The sequence below is a fragment of the Entelurus aequoreus genome, linkage group LG11 (genome assembly GCF_033978785.1).
Source record: "Entelurus aequoreus isolate RoL-2023_Sb linkage group LG11, RoL_Eaeq_v1.1, whole genome shotgun sequence".
In the NCBI taxonomy this organism is placed as follows: domain Eukaryota; kingdom Metazoa; phylum Chordata; class Actinopteri; order Syngnathiformes; family Syngnathidae; genus Entelurus; species Entelurus aequoreus.
In genome coordinates, this window is record NC_084741.1 from 9,469,299 (window position 1) to 9,494,140 (window position 24,842).

At 37.8% G+C, this 24,842-nt stretch overlaps 1 protein-coding gene across 1 annotated transcript in view; it reads right to left on the reverse strand.

The window, feature by feature from the left end:
- Positions 1 to 212: 212 nt before the first annotated feature.
- fhl3a (four and a half LIM domains 3a) overlaps positions 213 to 24,842 on the reverse strand; it is a 106,881-nt gene continuing 82,251 nt past the window's right edge. Inside the window, exons 2-6 of the mRNA XM_062062405.1 lie at positions 12,944 to 13,120; positions 11,604 to 11,778; positions 6,962 to 7,131; positions 4,474 to 4,660; positions 213 to 2,461 (exon numbers count right to left, since the gene is read on the reverse strand). Coding sequence (XP_061918389.1) covers positions 2,310 to 2,461; positions 4,474 to 4,660; positions 6,962 to 7,131; positions 11,604 to 11,778; positions 12,944 to 13,099 — 840 coding nt within the window. The 5' untranslated portion in view covers positions 13,100 to 13,120 and the 3' untranslated portion in view covers positions 213 to 2,309. The remainder of the gene's footprint in view (positions 2,462 to 4,473; positions 4,661 to 6,961; positions 7,132 to 11,603; positions 11,779 to 12,943; positions 13,121 to 24,842) is intronic.

Below are 24,842 nucleotides of genomic sequence, written 5' to 3' on the forward strand. Positions count from 1 at the left end.
TGAATTTTTTACATTGAATTGTTTTATGGTGACTTTTTTTTTTTTTTTTTTAAATAATTTTTATACAATTAATTTTTTTACACTGAATTTTTTTTACAGTGACTTTTCATACATTGAATTTTAAAACATTATTTTCTTTTAACATAAAAATTCAGTTACATAAATTCAGTGTAAAAAAAAAAAAAAGCTTTTGTAATAAAGACCCAAATTAACCTCCATAAATTTGAACTTAGGAGGCGTATTTTCACAGGAAAATGAGTTAAAGTTTCACTTTCCACCACTTCAGGGTTTTTGTACGTTTTATTCAAAAGACTAGAAGACTTTTTCCTTCCCAACGTGAAAATCAGTTCTGACCTCCTGAAAGATATTTCAGTTGAAGAACACAAGACAGACGGCAATAATCTTTTCCTCCCTTTATTATCCACCGACACACAAAACTCGCCATCATTGAAGCATGAACATTTACAATAACATCAAACCCTTAAAACGGCTCCATGGCGTTTCTCTCTTCTTCTTCTTTATTTAAAAAAGCACATTTGCCAACTCTGACTCACCAGCATCAAAGCTGAAATGATGAAATACATACATACATATATATATATATGTATATATATATTGTAATACTTTTGTCACATTTGTTACAGTAAAATATGAAAAAAGAGAGACAAAAATAGGACAAATACACAAAAAGAAAGTAAAACATGCATACTCTGACATAACAAATTAAAAGGAGCATATTTAGGATTATACTTGCTGTAGAAAATTGTAGAAAAGGCTCCGGACCAACAGGGGGCAGCATAGTACCAGCATGTGTTTTTAAGTATAAGAGCAAGCTAACTGGACCTGAAATTTGACGAACAGAACTTGGCCACTTATATGTAGAATCAACAAATATGAATAGTCGTCCATTCGCACGTTTCAGTGTTTTGTTTTGCACTCTTTTGACTCCCCAGCACCTCTAGAGGGACACACTGGTATTGCAGGGCGAGCGCCAGCATGCTTCAAAAGGTTCCCAAAGCAAAAACGGTGATAAGAGCGAGTTGAATTAATAAGGCAGAATAATTTAAATGAAAAAAAAGGAAAGATAAATGACAAAAAAAGTGGTTTTGTGCCGTGTTTTTTTTTTTTTTTTGTATTTTGTGAATTTTATGTGCATGCAACTTGTTAGCATCTTAATAGTCCAAAAGTGCAAATTTACTTTAATGATCATGACAATAATATCTTATAAAGGGTTTACAAATGGTAAAAAAAAACATTTTATGTTACAGCTTTATTCTAAAATGGAATAATTAATTTTTGTCCTCAAAATTCTACACACAATACCCCATAATGACAGTGTTGGGGGAGGGGTGGGGAAAAAAATGTTCACAGATTTTTGCAAATTAATTACAAATATTTAAAAGTAATCCAAAAACGTTTTGGCATTGTCATTATGGGGTATTGTGTGTCGAATTTTGAGGACAAAAAGGAATTATTCCATTTTGGAATAAGGCTGTAACATAAGATGTAACAAAACATTACTAACCTAGTTATTAACCCATTTGGAAACCATTTATAAAGGTACGCGTATAACGGGTTTAGAGATAGTTTATAAGTAGGTTTGTAATGCTGTTAAACACTTTTAAAAAGATTAATAAATATTATTAACTACTTATTAAAAGTAGCTATTTTATTTGAGCTATATGGTAATATAAACCTGATCATAAGGCTAATAGCAATATACAGTGAATCCAGAAAATGGAATAATTAATTGTTGTCCTCAAAATTGGACGCACAATACCCCATGACAGTGTGAAAAAAAAAAAGGTTTTCTTTTTCAGAGATTTTTGCAAATTTATGAACATTTAAAAGTAATCCAAAAACTACACTTTTTTTTTACACATTTTATGTTACAGCCTTATTCCACAATGGAATAATTCATTTTTGTCCTCCAAATTCGACACACAATACCCCATATTGACAGTGTGACGCATTAACAAGTAAGTTAATAAACAACTTATACACCCTTTATAAGGCTAATTATTATAAAGCTGGTAATATTTGTTTTCTCCCCTACAAAATAGTAACATTTGGGTGTGTTGCTATAATGTAAACGCCTTGGTCAAGATGCACGTATAAAGATGATGGTGGCGATGTGTGACAGAATGCAATTGCCAAAACAAAAATAAAAACAATGATGATGATGATGATGATGAAAGCTTGGTCCAAACAGCACAAGGAAGTTTGTGTGGTTTTTGCGTGAGTTTTCCCGTGTTACCTCCAAGACTTTGGCTCCTGCAGGAGAAAAAAGTCTGACGGGAGGCGGATGTTTATAGGCTGTTGTGGCAGTCGCGGCACAGGATGCGCTCGCCGTCGGGGAAGAAGCCGGCGCCCACCAGCGACACGGAGCACTGGGAGCAGGTGAAGCACGGCTGATGCCACTGGCGCTCCTCGAAGGAGATGTACTTGCCCCCCCCCAAACCTGCCAATAAAGAAGAGAAGAGAAGAGTAGCACTGGTAATTAATTATAATAGTAATAATGATGACACAGATTATCTTTATTGCTAATAATAACATTGATAGTCTTGTTATTCACATATATGAAACAAGAAGCTAATGCAATTGATCTTTAACGCACCTATAATTACTGAATATGTAAATAATATTTGTCATGATTTTTATGGGCCTGCTCGCGATACGAGCGCCCACTCACCAACGCTGTGGGGACACCTCAAGGTAGTATCTTGCCTGTTATCTGTATCGAGCATGCTAATAGGACCCTTGCAGTTCTCTGCTCCGGCCCTAATAAAATAAAATATATTAAAATAAATAAATAAAATAAATACAATTAAATAAAAAAAAGTACAATGAAATGAAATAATAAATAAAATAAAACACAATAAAATTAAATTAAAAGAAATACAATGAATACAAATAAATACAATGAAATGAAAAAACAATTTTAAAAAAAGAAATAAATAAAATGACGTCAAATAAAATACAATAAATAAAATACAATTAAAATAAATAAAATGAAATAAAAATAAATAAAATGAAATGAAATGAAAATTTTTTTTTAAAAATAAAATAAATTAAATACAATAAATTAAATTGAAATAAATACAATTAAATAAAAAATAAATACAATGAAATTAAATAACACTTTTTAATTAACAAAAAAATAAATAAAATGACGTCAAATTAAATACAATAAATATAATTAAATTAAAAGAAATAAAAAGAAATAAAATTAAATGAAATAAAAAATTTAAAAAAGAAATAATGAAATTAAGTAAAATAAAAAAAATAAAAAATTAAATTAAATTAAAAGAAATACAATTAAATAAAAATAAATACAATGAAATGAAAGAAAAAAATTTGAATAAGAAAAAAATAAATAAAATGAAGTAAAAATAATAATAAAATACAATAAAATAAAAATAAATACAATTAAATAAAAAATAAATTGTTGAAATGAAATAAAAAAATTAAAAAGAAAGAAAGAAAGAAATGAAATTAAGTAAAATAAAAAATAAAATACAATTAAAAGAAATACAATTAAATAAAAATAAATACAATGAAATGAAATAAACATTTTAAAAAAGAACAAATAAATAAATACAATCAAGTAAAATAAAATAAAATTAAACTAAATTAAATTAAAAGAAAAACTCTTTCACATTGCCATGATGATAGCTGAAATGTTGGAACCCATTTCCTTAGTGTATCAGCATATTGAGAAGGAAATAAGCACTGACACTTCCCATATACACATACCTGTAGGTCTTATTTGTCTGAAATATATTTTGCCCGTTAGCCTGTATGTCGATGTGTCATTGACTGTAATGCTAAGCATTACACGAGGAGCTAAACACCATCACACTAAGCATTGGTTGCAGGAACATACTAGCTTTGTTAGACAAGATCATACACTGTATTGGACAATATAGTTTACACACCAAATGTCCATTTCCATTTATTACAAGTAATAAGAACACCTAAATGCCTGACTTACCTATCAAGGAAGAAATTAGCAAGTTTGGCGTCAGATGAAAAAATCTTCTCCATCTTTCAAAGGCTGGTTTTGTTCCTGGCTTTGTCATGAATACGTTGAGAATGGTAACTTTTAGATTGACTAAGGTCTGACATGTTTAGTAACTTTACCGGTGGCAGTAGCTAGACGAAGATGGCGGTGTGTAACTGGCAACCTGGACACTCAGACTTTCTAATTGGTCAAAAGGTGAAGGGCGGGGCATCGAAATGAAAACCAGATTTCGGGGCTGTAAATCTGATTTTGAAATGAGCATATCCTGGCTGAACTACTGTTATGAGTTATAGAGGTATTGGAAAATAACATGCTTTATTAATGCCTTTTGACATATCAGGGCCATTTAATGATGACTTGACATGACATTATTACATATGGCTCCTTTAATCTAGACCCACCGCATTCCTTCTCCCCTGAATTGAGAAAATGTGTTGTTTGTTCCTTGCCTGTGATTGGTTTGCTGCAGGCCTCGCACTTCTTGGCGTAGAGGCTGCCGAAGCACTTGAGGCAGTACGGGTTCTCGTCCCGCGAGGTGAAGTGTTGGCCGGCCAGCTGCGTTTTACAGCTGCTGCACACGAAACACTCCTTGTGCCACGGCTCGTCCCGGTAGGTCACGCCACCTTTGGCCAGGGTCTGCAAGGAGGAGGGCAAACCTTTCCTGAGCGGCCAAATCAAGCAATGGGCCACATTTATTCTGGCAAACAGATACATTGTTCAAATTCATCTTCCAGTTAAAAGATACTTTATAAAATTAGTGCGTAGGGTTGTACGGTATACCGGTACTAGTATAGTATCGTAGTACTAATCAATCAAAAACGGTACTATACTCTATTTAAAAAGTACCGGGTTCCAATTTTTTAATTTTTTTTATTTTTTAACGGGCGTGACGGCGCGTCGTCACGTCGTGACATTGCTGGTTTTACGAGCAGAGGAGCATGTTCGGCAGCGCACAAACACAGAGTACTTACAAGCAGACACAGTGTATAGACAGAAAAGCGCCGACCTCAGCGCCTCGACCGGCAGCGCCGACCTCAGCGCCTCGACCGGCAGCGCCGACCTCAGCACCTCGGCGGGCAGCGCCGGCCTCAGCACTTTTGCCAGCAGCGCCAGCTTCAGCACTTTAGCCAGCACATGCTTCTGCACCTCAGCCACCTCCTCGTCTCCGGCTCTGACGACATCGCCCTCTTCGTCTCCGGCTTCGACGACATCATCCTCCTCGTCTCCTGCATTGTCGCTCCCGCGACTTCCGGCACAGGCGCGCACACGGTGGCCAGTGCATAGACAATTTTGGAGCCAACAGCAGCGACGCCCAGGTCATGGGCGTGGTACTCGCGTCCGCCTTTCCGTCGGCCTAGAGGGTGGCTATTCATTGACTGTTCGACTCGCCGGCTGCAGTGGTTTGGACGCCACTCGCGTCCGCCTTTCCGTCGGCCTAGAGGGTGGCTATTCATTGACTGTTCGACTCGCCGGCTGCAGCGGCGGTCTACTCGCCGCCGCCACCAGACTCGTCCCCGATAGTTTCGGGGACACTTGGGCCGGCGACCCACCACCACCAGTTCTCCCCTCCGCCCTCCCTTGTCTCTTGATTTTGTTGTTCTGTTGTCAGTCTTGGGACATATGGAATCTGTCCATAAGGGGGGGTTGTGTCACGGCGCGGGCTCGAACCCACTTTTCCCCGGCAGCTGGGACTGCCAGCACCTCCACTGGCAGCGCACCGAGACACGCCCCTGCTCGTGCTGGCCGCGTCAGGCCACATGCCGGCAAGGCTGTGGGCGATCGGCAATCTGCACACCTGGGACTGATGAGGGCGAGCTGTATAAGGACCAGTGGACCCAAGGATCCTGGCGGGAACTTAGTTATCTTTTGTGTATCGTAAGCCGACACCAGCTTTATGCTCTCTGTTTCTCTCTGATGTCCTTGTTGTCCTCCTGCAGTGTTTTCCCAAGTGTTACCCGTTGTGATCTCTTGTCGTTCCCCTGTGGATTTGGACTGCCTTCCTCGTTCCTCGACCCCCTTGCCTGGACACGGACCTTGTCGCTTCTCTCCTGCCCTCGACCGCTTGCCTGCTCACGGACTGCCCTCCTGCTTTGTCCCTTCTCTCGCTCTACTCAACACTTGGTAACACTTCAGCTAACCATCATCGGCGGTCACTCGAACGAGTATGACGATCCTCCTAGTAGGGGTGTATCCCTTTGTGGAGGATGCCTGTGCGTGACTTTGTATTATGTGGGGAGACTGGTGCACAGACAGTCACCACACGATCCTTGACAGAATCGGGTCAGGGTCCAGTGGCATGGAGTCCAAGACGACCGGGGACCCTTTTCTGCTGCAGCCTTCTCCCGCCATCGCAGTCGTTGTGGTAGTTCTTACATCTACTGTCTTCCGCCTGCTCCGCCGTTGAGGTCTTCACCGTATCCCTGGCTCGGGGGCAGTCAAGTACTAGGCCTTTGCCAATGGCCACCTGGGGTGACGGTAGTAAAGGGGTTAACCTCCTAGTGCCCCAAGACCCCATAGAGGAGCCTCCACTGCCCGATGCACTTTAACGTCATACCCAGGACACCCATGGACTAACCATACACATAGCCACACACACACACACACACACACACAAACACACACACACACACACACACACACTCTTGGGTTTTGTCACACACTCTATTCTGTAGTTTTAGTTAGTATTGTTTATTATTATGATATATATTGGCTATATGTATAATAAATCATAGAACTTTACTGCCCCCTGGTGTCTGTGCCGTCAACTCCTCCTCTGTCAAACATAACACACACACACTAGGTGTGGTGAAATTTGTCCTCTGCATTTGAACACTCCTTGATGATACACGCGCACACTTTATGCGAAATGTTTGGAACCGGAGTGACACCAGATTGGACCGAGCCCCTTTGTGTCTTCCTGCGGATGCGTTCACTGACCTTTTTACAGCGAGTGCAGCGCGGCGCAAACTTGTCCTCGTAGCACGGCACGCAGTAGTGCTCGTCCTTCTCGGGGATGAAGGACTTGGAGCCGATGGGCTGCTCGCAGGCGTGGCAGGTGAAGCAGCCCTCGTGCCACGTGGACCCCGCGTACTCCAGCTTCCTGCTACCTGTGGCGGTAGCACAAAAATCTTATTTGTCTTGCGGTGCTTTTACAGGACCGTTTGCATAGCGCACAAATGCATAAAAAGCCATTTTCGATTTATTGCTCATTTATGTGAAGTCCTAACACCACAAGCCCCACATTGGGTTACCGCTGTTGGAAACTGGCGACAGTCCGCACAGGATGGATTCATGCCTTTTTCCCTCGCCGTGTCACTGAACAATCCATCTTCTCACACTTTTTTTTTCACTTTACAGTACTTGCCGGTTTGCTCGGTGATGACGCTGCGGTTTTAGGGCCAGGTCTACTTTTTTGTGCAAATCAGGACTATTATGTATGGAAGATGTACCAGCAGTTCAGTACTGCAGCAGTGGAAAGAAGAACATGCAGCACCACAAACATGAGGTACACATAATGTGTACTAGGGGTCAGCGACCCAATGTGTTGAAAGAGCCATATTGGACCAAAATTACAAAAAAATACTTTAAAAGCCTTACATAAGTGTTATAATGAAGGCAACACATGATGTAAGTGTCTATATTAGCTATATTAGCCTACTATCAAAATGACTTTAAAAGTATTATATAAGTGTTATAATGAAGACAACACATGATGTAAGTGTCTATATTAGTTATATTAGCCTATTATCAAAATGACTTTAAAAGCCGTGTATAAGTCTATAATGAAGGCAACACATGATGTAAGTGTCTATATTAGCCTACTATCAAAAGGAATTTAAAAGTCTTATATAAGTGTTATAATGAAAACAACACATGGTGTAAGTGTCTATATTAGCCTACTATCATAATGACTTTAAAAGTCTAATATAAGTGTTATAATGAAGGCAACACATGATGTAAGTGTCTATATTAGCTATATTAGCCTACTATCAAAATGAATTTAAAAGTCTAATATAAGTGTTATAATGAAGGCAACACATGATGTAAGTGTCTATATTAGCTATATTAGCCTACTATCAAAATGACTTTAAAAGCCGTGTATAAGTCTATAATGAAGGCAACACATGATGTAAGTGTCTATATTAGCTATATTAGCCTACTATCAAAATGACTTTAAAAGTATTATATAAGTGTTATAATGAAGGCAACACATGATGTAAGTGTCTATATTAGTTATATTAGCCTATTATCAAAATGACTTTAAAAGCCGTGTATAAGTCTATAATGAAGGCAACACATGATGTAAGTGTCTATATTAGCCTACTATCAAAAGGAATTTAAAAGTCTTATATAAGTGTTATAATGAAAACAACACATGGTGTAAGTGTCTATATTAGCCTACTATCATAATGAATTTAAAAGTCTTATATAAGTGTTATAATGAAAACAACACATGGTGTAAGTGTCTATATTAGCCTACTATCAAAATGAATTTAAAAGTCTAATATAAGTGTTATAATGAAGGCAACACATGATGTAAGTGTCTATATTAGCTATATTAGCCTACTATCAAAATGACTTTAAAAGCCGTGTATAAGTCTATAATGAAGGCAACACATGATGTAAGTGTCTATATTAGTTATATTAGCCTACTATCAAAAGGAATTTAAAAGTCATATATAAGTGTTATAATGAAAACAACACATGGTGTAAGTGTCTATATTAGCCTACTATCAAAATGAATTTAAAAGTCTTATATAAGTGTTATAATGAAGGCAACACATGATGTAAGTGTCTGTATTAGCTATATTAGCCTACTATCATAATGACTTTAAAAGTCTTATATAAGTGTTATAATGAAGACAACACATGATGTAAGTGTCTATATTAGCTACATTAGCCTACTATCAAAATGAATTTAAAAATGTTACATAAGTGTTATAATGAAGACAACACATGATGTAAGTGTCTATATTAGCTATATTAGCCTACTATCAAAATGACTTTAAAAGTCTTATATAAGTGTTATAATGAAGACAACACATGATGTAAGTGTCTATATTAGCTATATTAGCCTACTATCAAAATGACTTTAAAAGTCTTATATAAGTGTTATAATGAAGACAACACATGATGTAAGTGTCTATATTAGCTATATTAGCCTACTATCAAAATGAATTTAAAAATGTTACATAAGTGTTATAATGAAGACAACACATGATGTAAGTGTCTATATTAGCTATATTAGCCTACTATCAAAATGACTTTAAAAGTCTTATATAAGTGTTATAATGAAGACAACACATGATGTAAGTGTCTATATTAGCTACATTAGCCTGCTATCAAAATGAATTTAAAAATGTTATATAAGTGTTATAATGAAGACAACACATGATGTAAGTGTCTATATTAGCTACATTAGCCTACTATCAAAATGACTTTAAAAGTCTTATATAAGTGTTATAATGAAGACAACACATGATGTAAGTGTCTATATTAGCTACATTAGCCTACTATCAAAATGAATTTAAAAATGTTATATAAGTGTTATAATGAAGACAACACATGATGTAAGTGTCTATATTAGCTACATTAGCCTACTATCAAAATGACTTTAAAAGTCTTATATAAGTGTTATAATGAAGACAACACATGATGTAAGTGTCTATATTAGCTATATTAGCCTACTATCAAAATGAATTTAAAAATGTTATATAAGTGTTATAATGAAGACAACACATGATGTAAGTGTCTATATTAGCTACATTAGCCTACTATCAAAATGACTTTAAAAGTCTTATATAAGTGTTATAATGAAGACAACACATGATGTAAGTGTCTATATTAGCTACATTAGCCTACTATCAAAATGAATTTAAAAATGTTATATAAGTGTTATAATGAAGACAACACATGATGTAAGTGTCTATATTAGCTACATTAGCCTACTATCAAAATGACTTTAAAAGTCTTATATAAGTGTTATAATGAAGACAACACATGATGTAAGTGTCTATATTAGCTATATTAGCCTACTATCAAAATGAATTTAAAAATGTTATATAAGTGTTATAATGAAGACAACACATGATGTAAGTGTCTATATTAGCTACATTAGCCTACTATCAAAATGACTTTAAAAGTCTTATATAAGTGTTATAATGAAGACAACACATGATGTAAGTGTCTATATTAGCTATATTAGCCTACTATCAAAATGAATTTAAAAGTCTTATATAAGTGTTATAATGAAGACAACACATGATGTAAGTGTCTATATTAGCTACATTAGCCTACTATCAAAATGAATTTAAAAATGTTATATAAGTGTTATAATGAAGACAACACATGATGTAAGTGTCTATATTAGCTACATTAGCCTACTATCAAAATGAATTTAAAAATGTTATATAAGTGTTATAATGAAGACAACACATGATGTAAGTGTCTATATTAGCTACATTAGCCTACTATCAAAATGACTTTAAAAGTCTTATATAAGTGTTATAATGAAGACAACACATGATGTAAGTGTCTATATTAGCTACATTAGCCTACTATCAAAATGAATTTAAAAATGTTATATAAGTGTTATAATGAAGACAACACATGATGTAAGTGTCTATATTAGCTACATTAGCCTACTATCAAAATGAATTTAAAAATGTTATATAAGTGTTATAATGAAGACAACACATGATGTAAGTGTTTATATTAGCTACATTAGCCTACTATCAAAATGACTTTAAAAGTCTTATATAAGTGTTATAATGAAGACAACACATGATGTAAGTGTCTATATTAGCTACATTAGCCTACTATTAAAATGACTTTAAAAGTCTTATATAAGTGTTATAATGAAGACAACACATGATGTAAGTGTCTATATTAGCTATATTAGCCTACTATCAAAATGACTTTAAAAGTCTTATATAAGTGTTATAATGAAGACAACACATGATGTAAGTGTCTATATTAGCTACATTAGCCTACTATCAAAATGAATTTAAAAATGTTATATAAGTGTTATAATGAAGACAACACATGACGTAAGTGTCTATATTAGCTACATTAGCCTACTATCAAAATGACTTTAAAAGTCTTATATAAGTGTTATAATGAAGACAACACATGATGTAAGTGTCTATATTAGCTATATTAGCCTACTATCAAAATGACTTTAAAAGTCTTATATAAGTGTTATAATGAAGGCAACACATGATGTAAGTGTCTATATTAGCTACATTAGCCTACTATCAAAATGACTTTAAAAGTCTTATATAAGTGTTATAATGAAGACAACACATAATGTAAGTGTCTATATTAGCTATATTATCCTACTATCAAAATGACTTTAAAAGTCTTATATAAGTGTTATAATGAAGGCAACACATGATGTCAGTGTCTATATTAGCCTACTATCAAAAGGACTTTAAAAGTCTTATAATGAAGGCAACACATGACGTAAGTGTCTATATTAGCTATATTAGCCTACTATTATTTGTAATATTTTGGGATATGTCATGCATGAAAAGCAGAGCAGAAGATGATGGCGTCCCAGGATCAAAGGACCACTCACCCGGCATGACGATCTTGTCGCAGGCGACACATTTGGAGGAGAACTCGTTGCAGTAGCAGTCGTTACAGAGCAGCGCCTCCTCCTGGTTGGTGAAGGGCTCGTCCGCCAGGGAGCGGTCGCAGCGGAAACAGCGGAAACAGTGCTCGTGGTAGTGGCGGTCCTCGTAGAACAGCTCCTGGTGGAACAGGAACAGGATGCTCGGTTCCACTTTATAACGAGGGTAGTCACCTCATAAAAATCCTCATAATCTTTCCAGAGCTGCTAGCATTTATTGGTGGCATTATTGTGCACGTTCATGTTTCCTGCTACTGTTGTTCAAAGGGCTCACAACTTCTCTTGTTGCCTTATTTGTATTTGACCACTACTGTTTTCTGTTTATTTGTTACTGACTGTGGCAGGACACCTCTGCCTCTGTTTCACTTTATGTTGCTGGTAAATAATATGCTTGTAGTAGTAGGCTAAAGTTAAATGATTTAGTATGCACTAATTAAAGGGGCAGAGCTTTAAGAGACATTTTAGCTTTTATATTTTATAAGATATATTTTTTGTAAGAACCACAATTAATAAATATATTTCAGGGAATAACTTATTGTTCAAATTTGTATATAAATATGTACATAAAGTGTTGTAATTATATTGTAAAATGGATGGATGGATGGACGTTTAAAACAAAACTGTTATTATTAATTAGTAAGTATACATTTTTTGAGCCTTTTTAGAGAAAATCATATCATTGTAGTAAATTATGCAAATTACTGGATGATGTCGTGGTGGCCACGCCCATAGCCACGCCCCCACCGGTATCTTGGCAGTTTATGGGAAACACTGCACTTATATATACATATATATGCATGTACATATATACATATACATATATACACACACACACATACACACACCTACACATATACATATAAATATGTATATACATATATATACACATACATATGTATGCTTGTATACATACAAATACACACACACACACATATATACACATAAATTCACCTACATACATATACACATACATACACACATATAAAAAAAACATAAAATTAAAATAAAATAAATAAAAATAAACAAGAGGCCTGGTCGCCAACACTGCCCAACGCCACCAAACCCCGCAACCCATCCCGCACCCCCCCGCCCCCCAATATCGCCAAATGATCAAGTATGACACATAGAATGGATCTGCTATTCCCGTTTGAATAAAAAAATGTCATTTCAGTAGGCCTTTAAGATGCCGGGGGATGATGGCTGCGTTATGTTACATTCATGCATTTCAGGCGCCATCATCCGGGAGTACATTTTTGGGGGGCGTGCAAATGAAAACAAACTCCTACCCTGGCGTCATGGCCAATCAGCTCCTTGCACTCGTCACAGGTGTTGGAGAAGAGGCTGTCGTAACAGGGGATGCAGTAGGGGCTGCTGTCCGACTGGATGTACTTGCGGCCGTACAAGGACTCCTTGCAATTGTCGCAGTCGAAGCGGTCGGCCATGGTCTTGCTGTGCTTGTCAGCCTGCAGGTGCCAAAAAGGAGAGTCTTTTAAAGTGCTGACCACTTTTGCTTTGGCTTATTAGTGATTCCCAGAGACCCCCCAAACAAGTCTGCGGGTTATAGAGCGTTTTCTATTGGGGCTCCAGTACTCTGGAATGTTCTAGCAGTAACAGTTAGAGATGCTACCTCAGTAGAAGTCCCATCTTAAAACTCATTTGTATACTCTAGCCTTTAAATAGACCCCCTTTTTAGACCAGTTGATCTGCCGTTTCTTTTCTGCTCTGCCCCCCTCTCCTTCATGGAGAGGGGGGCCACAGATTCGGTGACCACAGATGAGGAGCTAGCTGTCCAGGGTCGGGACCCAGCGTGGACCACTCATCTGTGCATTGGTTGGGGACGTCGCTGTGCTGCTGACCTGTCTCCTCTCGGGATGGTCTCCTGCGGGCCCCACTATGGACTGGACTCTCACTATTATGTTAGATCCACTATGGACTGGACTCTCACTATTATGTTAGATCCACTATGGACTGGACTCTCACTATTATGTTAGATCCACTATGGACTGGACTCTTACACTATTATGTTAGATCCACTATGGACTGGACTCTCACACTATTATGTTAGATCCACTATGGACTGGACTCTCACACTATTATGTTAGATCCACTATGGACTGGACTCTCACTATTATGTTAGATCCACTATGGACTGGACTCTCACTATTATGTTAGATCCACTATGGACTGGACTCTCACACTATTATGTTAGATCCACTATGGACTGGACTCTCACACTATTATGTTAGATCCACTATGGACTGGACTCTCACTATTATGTTAGATCCACTATGGACTGGACTCTTACACTATTATGTTAGATCCACTATGGACTGGACTCTCACTATTATGTTAGATCCACTATGGACTGGACTCTCACTATTATGTTAGATCCACTATGGACTGGACTCTCACTATTATGTTAGATCCACTATGGACTGGACTCTCACTATTATGTTAGATCCACTATGGACTGGACTCTCACTATTATGTTAGATCCACTATGGACTGGACTCTCACTATTATGTTAGATCCACTATGGACTGGACTCTCACTATTATGTTAGATCCACTATGGACTGGACTCTCTCACTATTATGTTAGATCCACTATGGACTGGACTCTCACACTATTAAGGTTTCTCATGGTTATCCCATTGGGTTGAGTTTTTCCTTGCCCTGATGTGGGATCTGAGCCGATGATGTCGTTGTGGCTTGTATAGCCCTTTGAGTCTCGTGATTTAGGGCTATATAAGTAAACTTTGATTGATTGATTTAGTAGAAAAAGGGAAGACAAAAGGATGAATGCAAGCCTAGTCCAGTAGGTACTGGTAGAAATAAATTCTCATTTTTTTTTTCCTTGAAAACAGGTTACAGTTTTATTTGTGTTACATACATGTTTGTGTGTGAGTAACAACACTTGGGAGGTCAACATAGACTCCATTCATTTTGAAGAGGGTTTAAAGACACGTTTTTTTTCATTGATTCAGCAACTAAATGAAAAACAGAAATTTATGGAGGAAACTTATTGGTTTGAATAAATAAAGTTTTATTCACGGAACACTTTTGCACTTTGCGTCAATTCATCTTAGATGAGCTCGGGCCCAGCGAAGCCGGCGGCGTTTCTGGGTGTTGTTGATAAATGGCTCTCGCTTTGCATAGTAGAGTTTTAACTTGCACTTGCAGATGTAGCGACCAACTGTAGTTACTGACAGCGGTGTTCTGAAGTGTTCCTGAGCCCATGTGGTGATATCCTTTACACACTGATGTCGCTTTTTGATGCAGTACTGCCTGAGGGATGGAAGGTCATAGGCATTGCCGCTTAATTGCAGTGATTTTTCCAGATTCTCTGAAAGTTTTGATGATATTACGGAGCGTAGATGGTGAAATCCCTCAATTCCTTGCAATAGCTGCTTGAGAAATGTTGTTCTTAAACAATTTGCTCAGGCATTTGTTGACAAAGTGGTGACCCTCACCCGTCCTTGTTTGTGAATGACTGAGCATTTCACGGAAGCTGCTTTTATACCCAATCATGGCACCCACCCGTTCCCAATTAGCCTGTTCACCTGTGGAAGTCTTTGATGAGCATTCCTCGACTTTCTCAGTCTTTTTTGCCACTTGTGCCAGTTTTTTTGAAACACGTTGCAGGCATCAAATTCCAAATGAGCTAATATTTGCAAAAAATGAGCAAAGTTGACCAGTTTGAACGTTAAATATCTTGTCTTTGCAGTCTATTCAATTGAATATAAGTTGAAAAGGATTTGTTGTATTCTCTTTTTATTTACCATTTACACAACGTGACAACTTCACTGCTTTTGGGGTTTGTACTTATTCTACGAATTTCTCCCTCCTCAGTGACATAGATATGGTCTGCAAAACATTGTAATCATATTGTTTTTGAAGTTATTCTGTGATTCCCGCTCCGAAAAAGAAAGGTTTTAGATGTGCTGAAATGAAAAGAGAGTGGGAAAGAGACAGAGGAGGACGCAGAACTCAGCGATGTTATCAGAGCCCGGACCTCCGAGCAGATCCACCACAAAGCCCGTCCTGTCAAGTGGAAGTGCTTACACACAAGCGGCGTGTGTTAGGTCTAAAAACACAGTAATTGTGCACTTGGCGCACTACCACCGTGCCGAACAATGGTGTAAGAAGAGTGTGGCGACAGTATCGGCTTGACTAAACATTACGGCACCACTGGAGCACAGCCCGGCGATAAGTGACAAAAGGAAGTCATGGCCTGCTCGCTCCTTCCCACAGCAGCAGTGACGATAACCACTTAGAGGGCTTTAGGATCAAGAGAGCACACACACACACACACACACACACACACACACACACACACACACACACACACACACACACACACACACACACACACACACACACACACACACACACACACACACACACACACACACACACACACACACACACGCACACACACAGGCAGCCTACCTGAACATGTCACATTGTCTATGCAATCACTCTTCCTGCCGGTTACTAATAAGAACCGGAAATATGCAAAATAATCCACAAAGTCAAAGTCAAAGCACGCGTGTTCATGCACGACGTTTCATGTAATCAATGTGTTTCTTCCTCTTGTCAGTCATTAAAAAACAAAAACAAAACAAAAACGCCATTTTGCACAGTAGAGATAAGTGGAAAGATGCAAAATAATCCACAAAGTCAAAGTCAAAGCACGCTCGCTCATGCACGACGTTTCATGTAATCAATGTGTTTCTTCCTCTTGTCAGTTATTTAAAAAAAACAACAACAACAAAAAACGCCATTTTGCACAGTAGAAATAAATGGAAAGATGCAAAATAATCCACAAAGGCAAAGCACGCTTGTTCATTCACAAGCACCTCTGCGCGGCTGTAGACGTTTCATGTAATCAACGTGTTTCTTCCTCTTGTCAGTTATTTAAAAAAACGAACAAAAAAACAAACAAACACCATTTTGTTCAGAAGAAATAAGCAGAAAGATGCAAAATAATCCACAAAAACAAAGCACGCTTGTTCATGCACGAGCACCTCTGCGTGGATGTAGTTGTTTCATGTAATCAATGTGTTTCTTCCTCTCGTCAGTTATTTAAAAAAAACAAGAACAAAAAAAACGCCATTTTGCACACAAGAAATAGGCAGAAAGATGCAAAATAATCCACAAAGGCAAAGCACGCTTGTTCATGCACGAGCACCTCTGTGCGAATGTAGACGTTTCATGTATTCAATGTGTTTCGTCCTCTTGTCAGTTATTTTTAAAAAAAAACGCCATTTTGCACAATAGAAATAAGGAGAAAGATGCAAAATAATCTACAAAGTCAAAGTCAAAGCACACTTGCTCATGCACGATCACCTGTGTGCGGATGTAGACGTTTCATGTATTCAATGTGTTTCTTCCTCTCGTCAGTTATTAAAAAAAACAAAAAAACAACGCCATTTGGAAGAATAAATAAGCAGAAAGATGCAAAATAATCCACAAAGTCAAAGCACGCTTGTTCATGCACAAGCACCTCTGTGCGAATGTAGACGTTTCATGTAATCAATGTGTTTCTTCCTCTCATCTGTTATAAAAAAAACCCCACCATTTTGCACAGTAGAAATAAGCAGAAAAAAGCAAAATAATCCACAAAGTCAAAGCACGCTTGTTCATGCACAAGCACCAGTGTGCGGAGGTAGACGTTTCATGTAATCAATGTGTTACTTCCTCTTGTCAGTTATTTTAAAAAAAATAACTGTGCCATTTTGCACAGTAGAAATAAGCAGAAAGATGCAAAATAATCCACAAAGTCAAAATCAAAGCACACTTGCTCATGTACGAGCACCTGTGTGCTGATGTAGATGTTTCATTTAATCAATGTGTTTCTTCCTCTTGTCAGTTATTTTAAAAAAAACAAAAAAAAACACCATTTTGCTCAGTAGAAATAAGGAGAAAGATGCAAAATAATCCACAAAGGCAAAGCACGCTTGTTCATGTACGAGCACCTGTGTGCGAATGTAGACGTTTCATCTAATCAATGTGTTTCTTCCTCTCGTCAGTTATAAAAAAAAAAACAAAAAAAACAACAACACCATTTTGCACAGTACAAATAAGCAGAAAGATGCAAAATAATCCACAAAGTCAAAGCACGCTTGTTCATGCACGAACACCTCAGTGCGAATGTAGACATTTCTCATCCGGAAAAAACAACAACGCCAAACAAACAAAACTGTCCCGTGAAAAAGTGTCCGACCGGAACTCTCTAATAACTAAAGTTCCTTGGGTGAATAATGTAAAGTCACTACACCGGTATGTTTTAGTGCTTTCATGGCGAGTTTACTGACAGATATAAGTAAGAACTTGACACTACTTTATATCAGAAATGGCAACAGTGGAGGATGAATGTCACATAACAAGAAGATAGAGAAAAAGAAGAAGCTTATCGACGACGGACTACAAAGGCGGACACGCGCAACTTTTTCTGGACTTATGCGGATCCCAAATACAGATCAGCAGGTACCAGAATGTAAGAAAAGTTGCTTTTGCATAATATTAGAAAAGAATAGAATAGCATAGAAAGTACTTTGTTGATCCCTGGGGGAAATTCAGCACCACAGTTCGCTCACAATAGACAATAAACACTTAGGTATTTTTTACATGTGAATACAGCTCGGTTGGTAGAGCGGCCGTGCCAGCAACTTGAGGGTTCCAGGTTCGATCCCCGCTTCCGCCATCCTGGTCACTGCCGTTGTGTCCTTGGGCAAGACACTTTACCCACCTGCTCCCAGTGCCACCCACACTGGTTTAAATGTAACTTAGATATTGGGTTTCACGATGTAAAGCGCTTTGAGTCACTAGAGAAAAAGCGCTGTATAAATATAATTCACTTCACTTCACTTCACATGTGAATAACATAAATACAGTCTATTATACAGCATTATTCACATATGAATAATATAAATACAGTCTATTATACAGCATTATTCACATGTGAATAACATAAATACAGTCTATTATACAACATTATTCACATGTGAATAACATAAATGCAGTCTATTATACAGCATTATTCACATGTGAATAACATAAATAAAGTGTATTATACAGTATTATTCACATGTGAACAATATAAATACAGTCTATTATACAGCATTATTCACATGTGAATAACATAAATACAGTCTATTATACAGCATTATTCACACGTGAATAATATAAATACAGTCTATTATACAGCATTATTCACATGTGAGTAATATAAATACAGTCTATTATACAGTATTATTCACATGTGAATAACATAAATACAGTCTATTATACAGCATTATTCACATGTAAACAATATAAATACAGTCTATTACACAGCATTATTCACATGTGAATAACATAAATACAGTCTATTATACAGCATTATTCACATATGAATAATATAAATACAGTCTATTATACAGCATTATTCACATGTGAATAACATAAATACAGTCTATTATACAACATTATTCACATGTGAATAACATAAATGCAGTCTATTATACAGCATTATTCACATGTGAATAACATAAATAAAGTGTATTATACAGTATTATTCACATGTGAACAATATAAATACAGTCTATTATACAGCATTATTCACATGTGAATAACATAAATACAGTCTATTATACAGCATTATTCACACGTGAATAATATAAATACAGTCTATTATACAGCATTATTCACATGTAAACAATATAAATACAGTCTATTACACAGCATTATTCACATGTGAATAATATAAATACAGTCTATTATACAGCATTATTCACATGTGAACAATATAAATACAGTCTATTACACAGCATTATTCACATGTGAATAATATAAATACAGTCTATTACACAGCATTATTCACATGTGAATAATATAAATACAGTCTATTATACAGCATTATTCACATGTGAATAACATAAATACAGTCTATTATACAGCATTATTCACATGTGAACAATATAAATACAGTCTATTGTACATCATTACTCAAATGTGAACCATATAAATACATTATACATTTACAGTACATGTATTGCGAAACAAAACGCCGGATAATATGTCTTATCTTATACACACACCATAATAATACTCCTAAGTTGAAGCACAGAACAATCCATCAAGTGGTGTGGCTTCATAGCTTACCAAAGTCGTACCGAAACATTTTGATACATTTTTTATATGTTCTATATTTTCAATGGAACATATCAAATGTTGGCGTTGTTTACTTGAGTCATATTGTGAGTCTGCACGTATCTCTTATGTGTGGCTGCCATCTACTGGTCACACTTATCATTTCACCATGTGCCAAATAAAATAGCTTCGAGGTCGGTGAGCACAACCAAAATGATTCCGTACATTAGGCGCGGCGGGTTATAAGGCCCACTTTGAGAAAATGAACGGATTTGATGTGCGCCTTATAGTCTGAAAAATAGGGTATTCATTAAGAGCGACATCGCAGTGGGCACCTGGAGCTTCGGTATTCAGCTTTTGTTTTTGAAACACTCAAGTCATGCACATTGGACACTCCATCCATCAGGACACATCCCAGCTGCTCAGTCGCAGACGCACGTAATCGTGACGTCAACATGAGCTCAACACAACATTAGGGCCAAATGGAACACTGTGTTGGCGGCGCCGCCAGCTGCAGCAGGTACGTGTTCGCCAGGTAAAGATGAGCTCAACACAACATTGGGGCCAAATGGAACACTGTGTTGGCAGCGCCGCCAGCTGCAGCAGGTACGTGCTCGCCAGGTAAAGATGAGCTCAACACAACATTAGGGCCAAATGGAACACTGTGTTGGCAGCGCCGCCAGCTGCAGCAGGTACGTGCTCGCCAGGTAAACATGAGCTCAACACAACATTGGGGCCAAATGGAACACTGTGTTGGCAGCGCCGCCAGCTGCAGCAGGTACGTGCTCGCCAGGTAAAGATGAGCTCAACACAACATTGGGGCCAAATGGAACACTGTGTTGGCAGCGCCACCAGCTGCAGCAGGTACGTGCTCGCCAGGTAAAGATGAGCTCAACACAACATTAGGGCCAAATGGAACACTGTGTTGGCAGCGCCGCCAGCTGCAGCAGGTACGTGCTCGCCAGGTAAAGATGAGCTCAACACAACATTGGGGCCAAATGGAACACTGTGTTGGCAGCGCCGCCAGCTGCAGCAGGTACGTGCTCGCCAGGTAAAGATGAGCTCAACACAACATTGGGGCCAAATGGAACACTGTGTTGGCAGCGCCGCCAGCTGCAGCAGGTACGTGCTCGCCAGGTAAAGATGAGCTCAACACAACATTGGGGCCAAATGGAACACTGTGTTGGCAGCGCCGCCAGCTGCAGCAGGTACGTGCTCGCCAGGTAAAGATGAGCTCAACACAACATTGGGGCCAAATGGAACACTGTGTTGGCAGCGCCGCCAGCTGCAGCAGGTACGTGCTCGCCAGGTAAAGATGAGCTCAACACAACATTAGGGCCAAATGGAACACTGTGTTGGCAGCGCCGCCAGCTGCAGCAGGTACGTGCTCGCCAGGTAAACATGAGCTCAACACAACATTGGGGCCAAATGGAACACTGTGTTGGCAGCGCCGCCAGCTGCAGCAGGTACGTGCTCGCCAGGTAAAGATGAGCTCAACACAACATTGGGGCCAAATGGAACACTGTGTTGGCAGCGCCGCCAGCTGCAGCAGGTACGTGCTCGCCAGGTAAAGATGAGCTCAACACAACATTAGGGCCAAATGGAACACTGTGTTGGCAGCGCCGCCAGCTGCAGCAGGTACGTGCTCGCCAGGTAAAGATGAGCTCAACACAACATTGGGGCCAAATGGAACACTGTGTTGGCAGCGCCGCCAGCTGCAGCAGGTACGTGCTCGCCAGGTGTGGAAACAACACAGAATTGCACGAGTGTGTAAAATATGTGCTGACAAATCATGTTGGCTGTCAATTTTTAAAAAGCTATCACTGCAAAAACTGAAATATGTCAAATAAGGCTGATATTTGCTTATTTTCTGTCTGATAAGATCATTCTTCTCACAAGCAGATTTGATGTTAGAGTGTTTTACTTGTTTTAAGGGGTTTGGTCCAAAATCAGGGGTGTCCAAACTTTTTCCATTGAGGGCCACACGGAAAAATTAAAGCATGCGGCGGCCATTTTGATATTTTTCATTTTCAAATCATAACAAAATATATAAATATAAAGGGTCTCAGTCATAAAATGTTAAAAATAAGTCACATTATTATTATTTTTTTTTATTTAACGCTTACAGTTAGGGATGTCCGATAATGGCTTTTTGCCGATATCCGATATTCCGATATTGTCCAACTCTTTAATTACCGATACCGATATCAACCGATATATGCAGTCGTGGAATTAACACATTATTATGCCTAATTTGGACAACCAGGTATGGTGAAGATAAGGTACTTTTAAAAAAAATAAAATAAAATAAGATAACTAAATTAAAAACATTTTCTTGACTAAAAAAGAAAGTACAACAATATAAAAACAGTTACATAGAAACTAGTAATTAATGACAAGGAGTAAAATGAAGTGTTAAAGGTTAGTACTATTAGTGGAGCAGCAGCACGCACAATCATGTGTGCTTACGGACTGTATCCCTTGCAGACTGTATTGATATATATTGATATATAATGTAGGAAGCAGAATATTAATAACAGAAAGAAATGGGGGGAGGGAGGTTTTTTGGGTTGGTGCACTAATTCTAAGTGTATCTTGTGTTTTTTATGTTGATTTAATTTAAAAAAAAAAAAAAAAAAAATAAAAAAAAAATAAACGATACAGATAATAAAAAAAACCGATACCGATAATTTCCGATATTACATTTTAACGCATTTATCGTCCAATAATATCGGCAGGCCGATATTATCGGACATCCCTACTTACGGTAAATCTCTATATCAACTTCAGGTTGATATAACATTAAAAAAAAGGTTTTATGCTTTTTCTGTCAAAGACAACAATAAAAGTGAAATATGCAGTATTTTCCCCACCGCCCAAAACATTCAGAAAGCAATGTTTGATGGGAAGTCATTGAAGCCCTAAAAAGATCAATAATGCAGGACACCTTTGATTTTAATTAATTATTATTTTTGATTAATCACAGTGAAAAGATCAATAAAATCCCATTAAATATATTTGGGATCCAAAAGGTCCCCCACTCAGAACGTGATACATTTTTATCATATTTTTTTTTACTTTCAACACTTAAATTACGAGATCAACTTCAGATATATCTGTCCATTTTACGTTCGAACTATTATTTTGTTTGTTTTATGCTCTTAGGTCAAAGAAAACATTCTTTTTATATGGCAACCACACAATATATGCAATATTTTCCACATAAAACATTTTAAAGTGAAATATTTGAAGTAATTGGAGCCTTGAATAGATCAATAATTGATTATAGCATTTAATTTTAAAAAAAAAAAAAAAAAATTTTGAGCAATGGCAAAAAAAGCAAAATAAAGAAAGACAAAAGAAAAACAAACAGCCTGCATGGCAGCTTTGTGTCAACATTGCAGCTGTTCCTCGTTAGATTCCACCCCATTCCACTTTTTTTAATGTTAATTTTTAATTTTTGCAATAGCATTTCCAGAATATGTGGCGGGCCGCTAAACAATTAGCTGTGGGCCGCAAATGGCCCCCGGGCCGCACTTTGGACACCCCTGTCCTAAATGATGTCAGTAAGATATTACAGCTTGTTGCTGAGATGTTATGAGCTATATTGAGTAAAACATGCTTGAAACTAGAATATCAAGTGTTGCAAAGCTGTGTCATCAACACTCACAAGTAGAGTGGGGCGGTATAGCTCGGTTGGTAGAGCGGCCGTGCCAGCAACTTGAGGGTTGCAGGTTCGATCCCCGCTTCCGCCATCCTAGTCACTGCCGTTGTGTCCTTGGGCAAGACACTTTACCCACCTGCTCCCAGTGCCACCCACACTGGTTTGAATGTAACTTAGATATTGGGTTTCACTATGTAAAGCGCTTTGAGTCACTTGAGAAAAAGCGCTATATAAATGTAATTCACTTCACTTCACTAGAGATGTCCGATAATATCGGACTGCTGATATTATCGGCCGATAAATGCTTTAAAATGTGATATCGGAAATTATCGGTATCGGTTTCAAAAAGTAAAATGTATGACTTTTTAAAAGGCCGTTGTGTACACGGCCGTAGGGAGAAGTACAGAGCGCCAATAAACCTTGAAGGCACTGCCTTTGCGTGCCGGCCAAGTCACATAATATCTACGGCTTTTCACACACACAAGTGAATGCAAGGCATACTTGGTCAACAGCCATACAGGTCACACTGAGGGTGGACGTATAAACAACTTTAACACTGTTACAAATATGTGTGAACCCACACCAAACAAGAATGACAAACACATTTCGGGAGAACATCCGCACCGTAACGCAACATAAACACAACACAACAAATACCCAGAACCCCTTGCAGCACTAAGTCTTCCAGGACACTACAATATACAGGGAGAGCATGTCCCAAATTCCAAGCTGCTGTTTTGAGGCATGTTAAAAAAAAAGAATGCACTTTGTGACTTCAATAATAAATATGGCAGTGCCATGTTGGCACTTTTTTTCCATAACTTGAGTTGATTTATTTTGGAAAACCTTGTTACATTGTTTAATGCATCCAGCGGGGCGTCACAACAACATTAGGCATAATAATGTGTTGTATATATCGGTATCGGTTGATATCGGAATCGCTAATTAAGAGTTGGACAATATCGGATATCGGCAAAAAAGCCATTATCGGACATCTCTAAAAAAAACAAAAAAAGCAATGACTTGTGTGTTGATTGGGAACACTTGGTAATGGTTATGTGCAGTAAATCTTTTCACTTAATGTGTGTTCAATTTGTGTTGGACGTCTTAGATGAAGAGAGCAGTTATGATTTTGGTTTGCAGAGTAAACAACTAAAAACTAAGGTTGTGGGCTTTGTTTTCTCTAAATGCATACATTTGTCTAAATATGGCCAAGGACACGCATTATTGTGCTTCTCCTGCACGTCGTCTTCATCACTAAAGGAAACATCTCATCTGCGGGAGACAATTCCTCTGCCATTTTCAAGTGTACAATTATTGTGTTTTGACACACAACACCGTCGTCATGTGAGATGAGAGCATGATTTTGCTAAGTAGTTTCAATGAC